This window comes from Petaurus breviceps, unplaced genomic scaffold, assembly GCF_028583685.1.
Source record: "Petaurus breviceps papuanus isolate PSGF00001 unplaced genomic scaffold, PetGlider_PUasm1.0 164, whole genome shotgun sequence".
NCBI lineage: Eukaryota > Metazoa > Chordata > Mammalia > Diprotodontia > Petauridae > Petaurus > Petaurus breviceps.
In genome coordinates this window covers 16,195,365-16,199,883 of record NW_027185735.1, presented here as the reverse complement: position 1 = coordinate 16,199,883, position 4,519 = coordinate 16,195,365, and the positions used below count along the sequence as shown (strand labels likewise).

Here is a 4,519-nt window from a genome sequence, read left to right as displayed (position 1 = left end):
GCCTGAGGTTTTTCTGAAAAAAGGGGATTTTGAGTTTTCCAATTGTAAGTATCTGAAGTGGAGAAGGGAACATATACTAGGGAGGGGCTTCCCTCTGGGTTAATGGATTTGCTGAGGGGAAGGATGGCTGAAGCAGAAGAGGGTTCTTCTGAGGGCCGATAGTTTGCCTCAGTCTGGGTATGGGGGGGGGGGCGGGCAAAAGGGGGCTCAGGGAGGTTGAAAGCCCCAAGGAGTCAAGAGAAGAGGCAGAGGGAGGGGATCCAGGGTTGTAAAAGACAGACAAACAGTATAGTCTTATAAACAAATATATCTTCCCAGTGGAAATCAGAAAAGCTTCCTTGAAGGTGCTTGTCTGATAGCCACTTGAATAACTGCTTTGCAGAATAAAAATGGGGAGGCTTTAAGCAAATGAGCTCAAGACAAAACTTTGCGAACACAGAATGGATAGGACACATAAAAAGACAGACAAATAGACATTAACCAAACCAGCTGAGACCACTTATGGGCAAGAGGGACAACGTCTCAAGCTTTGCCTGGGGAGGAGATGGCCCTTGCACTCCAGCTATGTCTAGCCCTCCCCCCAACCAGAAAACAGGACAGAATTTTACTCACCCCCAAACTGGAGGTCTTGGATCCACAAAAGGCCAAATGAGGGGCAAATTGAAATCGGGAGGCAGGTGCAATCTTTCCCCACTCGAGACCTGGGGCCGTGGAACGTCCTCAGGGGCTAGCTCCCTAGGGATCAGGGCGAGTAGATGCCTACCTCCTGAGACTGAGAGCTCTTCTTATTCGGGGATCTTTGTGGTACCACAGAACACTGCAGATCTTGCTGGGGGTTCCAATTTATGTTGAGTTGAAAGGAGCGAGACAAAAGGTCCCCAAGAGTAAAATTTGGAAGTGGATTTTATTACTGAGGGACTAATATTACAGAAGGATTACTCATTCATGGAGAAAACATCCCTGAATCAAGACTTGGGAGACATTCTCTATTTTTTTTTAAACTAGGTATGTGATTTCATGAACAAAGGGAACTTATGGTGTGGACCTTTTCCTGTTAATGCAGTTTTTACTTTTTCTGTAACTTAGAATCACTTGATGGTGGCTGTTGTTGTTTGACCTTCATTCTTTTTTTTTTTTTGTCTTAGCAGGCATAGTTCAATTTATTTGTTTATAAAAAACCATCTATGTGGTTGCCACAGCAGCTGCCTGGGTCCTCTGGACAGATACTCAAGTGTGAGTCTTCACAAGATGGTCGGTGAATTCCTGATAAGGAGACTTAGTGAACACAGTCTCCTTCCACAGGTCTGGGGTTAAATAGCTGTATGTTTTGGAGATGGCATCAAAGGTAGCTTTAGCGAAATTGCCCAGAGTGGCAGTACAGCCTCTCCCAGAAGTGTAGCAGTCATCAATTCCAGCCATCATCAGCAGCTTCTTAGGCACAGGAGCTGAGACAATGCCAGTACCTCTAGGGGCGGGGATCAGGCGCACCAGAACCGACCCACATCGCCCAGTGACCTTGAAGGGTACTGTGTGAGGCTTGCCAATCTTGTTCCCCCAGTAGCCACGTCTCACAGGAACGATGGACAGCTTGGCCAGAATGATAGCACCTCGAATAGCTGTGGCCACTTCCTTGGAGCACTTGACACCCAGACCAACATGGCCATTGTAGTCGCCAATGGCCACAAAAGCCTTGAACCTGGTACGTTGTCCAGCTCTAGTTTGTTTCTGAACAGGCATGATCTTCAGAACCTCATCTTTCAATGAAGATCCCAGGAAGAAATCTATGATTTCAGACTCCTTGATAGGAAGGGAGAAAAGATAGATCTCTTCCAAAGACTTGATCTTCATGTCCTTGACTAGCTGGCCCAGCTTAGTAACAAGAACCCACTCCTTGTCTTCCGCCTTTCCTCCTCCGGCCCCGCGGCCGCGGCCCCAGCCTCAACCACGACCCCCACTGCCGAAGCCACCTCGGAAGCCGCCCCGGCCGCCACCGACGCTGGGGCCCCCGGGGCCTCCCGCACCTCCTGCAGCACCGGCGTCGTCCGCCATTTGGTGTTTACTAGAAGTAGAAGCTTGACCTTCATTCTTGAAGAGGACCATGACATGGAGATTGGTGGATGGTAGTGATGCCATGACAGGCAAGTGAATTGGACTTAAGTGAGGGAGGGCTGTGCAAAGTCACCATATTCACTCTCTCCTCCAGAGCCATCTGGGTCCAGTGGCAAGATATAGATCAGGATGACTGGAGATGGCCCTGGATGCAGTGAAACCATGACTTTTTTAAGTTAAGGCTTTTCCTTCTCTCAGTTTGACTGAGGCAAAGCCTACTTATTGATTAGGTTTAATAAGAAATGATAGCAATTGTTTCTGTTCTGGCCAGAAACCCTAATTGGATTGTTTTATTTTTTATTTTTTTTGAGTAGGTAAAAGAGGTCATTTTTCTTGTTTCATTTCTTATGTAGTCTTAATCACTGAATGGGTGTTGCCCAGTCAGTGATCTAGGATGGGTAAAAAATGAGACTGAGAATGGCCTCTATTACCTAGTCAAAAAGAATCAATCTGGGAGGGGAAGACCCTCAGGGTTTCTGGTGAAAACAGAAACAGTAGCTATTTACAAGGACCAAGTGGGGCTTGGCCTCAGACCTATTGTTGGCCAATCAATGAGAGCCAGAATGACTTGGGCCTAAGGCAATTTCCTAATAGAAAGGGGGAGGGAGAGAGGGGGAGGAGGAGGGGGAGAGAGATGTGTTGTCCAACTAACCAGTTCTAGTTGGGTCCCTACCCTGGCAGCTCCTTCTCTTATTCACAGAGGTTGTGGCCAGATATAGATCAAGACAACTGGAGATGGCATACTGAGAGTTTAAGTGATTGCTTAAGGTTACATAGTCACTATAGGATGAAGGCAGATTTAAACTCAAGTCTTCTGGTTCTTATTTTTGCGACTTCAGCTAACTCTCCATCCACTATGCCAGATTCTATTCTATTCTATTCTAAATGTGCATGTTTTTAATGTCTGCAATGTCTACTCTTCAGAGCATAAAAGTATTTATTTTGTGGCAAGTCATATGTGCTCAGACTCTGATGAATAGTAACATAGAAAACGCTTGCTAAGGAGGATGAATTCTTTGCCCTGGTCCCATCATTCCTAAGGATGTTTTCTACACCCACAGTTTGAAATATTAGGGCACTGCAAATTTCCAGCCTCCAGAGTTGCCCTCAGGAATAGCTGGGTTATATACCAACAGACTCCTTTTGTCTTCTCTTAATGGACTCTATTCACATCCATTTTGAGTCTCCAAAGACTTGATGCTGAAAGGTTACACAAAAAGGTCTTTAGGAGTCCAGAACTGTCTTCCTGCCTTTTCACTTTCTTATGAGCTCCAGCAAGTTCTTTAGTCCTGAGCTTTAGAAAAGAATGACTTATTCCTCAGTGAATAGGGGTCAAGGCATACGAACAAACTATTCAAAAGAATTGCAAACTATTAACAACCATATGAAACATTGCTGTAATTCACTAATAACAAAAGAAATGCAAATCAAAATAACACTGAAGTTTCACCTTATACCCAGCAAATGGGCAAAGATGATAAAAGATGTCTACATTACAAGGGATACAGTAAGACAGGCACACAATCTTAGCTGAAAATTGGTCCAACCATTCTCAAAAGCAATTTGAAATGATGCTAAAAAAAAGAAAAACATTCAAAACAAAAACCAAACCTGACCAAAATGCCAAAATTGCCACTCTTTGACCAAGAGATCCTACTTTGAGGTATATACCCCAAGAGTTCAATACCAGGGGAAAAAAAGGTTCCACATATACTCACGTACATCCATGTCATGTTTTTTTTTTTAATCTTTTTGGTGTTCGTCAATAGGTATCTTTTGTTTGGGGACTAGTTAAGCAGATTGTTGTATGTTGATACAATCAAAATTAATCACTGCACCATAAGAAAGATCATGATGCATTATGAAACTTGAGAAAACATAAATTAATGCAGAGTAAAATAGGCAAAACCAGGAAAACAAATGATACAACAATTGTTAACAGAAAGAACAACAACAATGATAACAAATCTTGGCCCCAGAGAAGAGTTTCAAAATTTTACCTCCCTTCCTTTATCGCAGTAGTGGGGGGACTATGGCTGTGGACCATATCAAATGTGCTGTCAGATTCGGTCAACATGATAGTATTCACTGCCACCATACTAGCACAGGATAAATTTTCTTTCCTTGGTGATGGATGGGGGAGGTCTAAATCCAGAAATGAAGGTGATGTAAAAATAAAAGGCATTAATCTAGAACAACAACAACAAATTTCACAACCTCTAGCAAGGGAGATTTAAGCCTAAGACAGAATCTCAAGATTGGGAAGGACTTCCAAAGCCATAGAGTCAACAGCCCTCAAGGGTGTACTCCATACTTTACCTTCCCATTCATTCCCTGCTCCCCCAAGCAAAACATTCCAATCTTGAGAAGGCCAAAGAGAAGAAGACCAATCCCTTTCCCACATGACATC

General features: G+C 43.8%; 1 protein-coding gene across 2 annotated transcripts; it reads right to left on the bottom strand.

The window, feature by feature from the left end:
- Positions 1-1,122: 1,122 nt before the first annotated feature.
- On the bottom strand, positions 1,123-2,068 carry LOC138156989 (small ribosomal subunit protein uS5-like). Of its 2 annotated transcripts, none has more exons than XM_069082424.1 (2): positions 1,992-2,068; positions 1,123-1,937 (listed from the first exon to the last, which is right to left on the bottom strand). In XM_069082424.1, exons 1-2 carry the CDS (start codon positions 2,047-2,049, stop codon positions 1,228-1,230), a joined length of 768 nt encoding a protein of 255 aa, XP_068938525.1. In that variant the 5' UTR covers positions 2,050-2,068; the 3' UTR covers positions 1,123-1,227. The 2 variants fall into 2 exon arrangements, with proteins under 2 accessions (XP_068938525.1, XP_068938526.1); XM_069082425.1 differs by having other exon boundaries at positions 1,123-1,907; positions 2,022-2,067.
- Between the last annotated feature and the right edge of the window lie 2,451 nt (positions 2,069-4,519).

Bases quoted from the DNA above. Each gene is read 5' to 3' on its own strand.
- LOC138156989 (XM_069082424.1), bottom strand. From the start codon at position 2,049: ATGGCGGACGACGCCGGTGCTGCAGGAGGTGCGGGAGGCCCCGGGGGC. The intron at 1,938-1,991 runs GTGGCGGCCGGG...GTCGTGGTTGAG, and splicing joins CCCCGGGGGCCCCAGCGTCG to GCTGGGGCCGCGGCCGCGGG.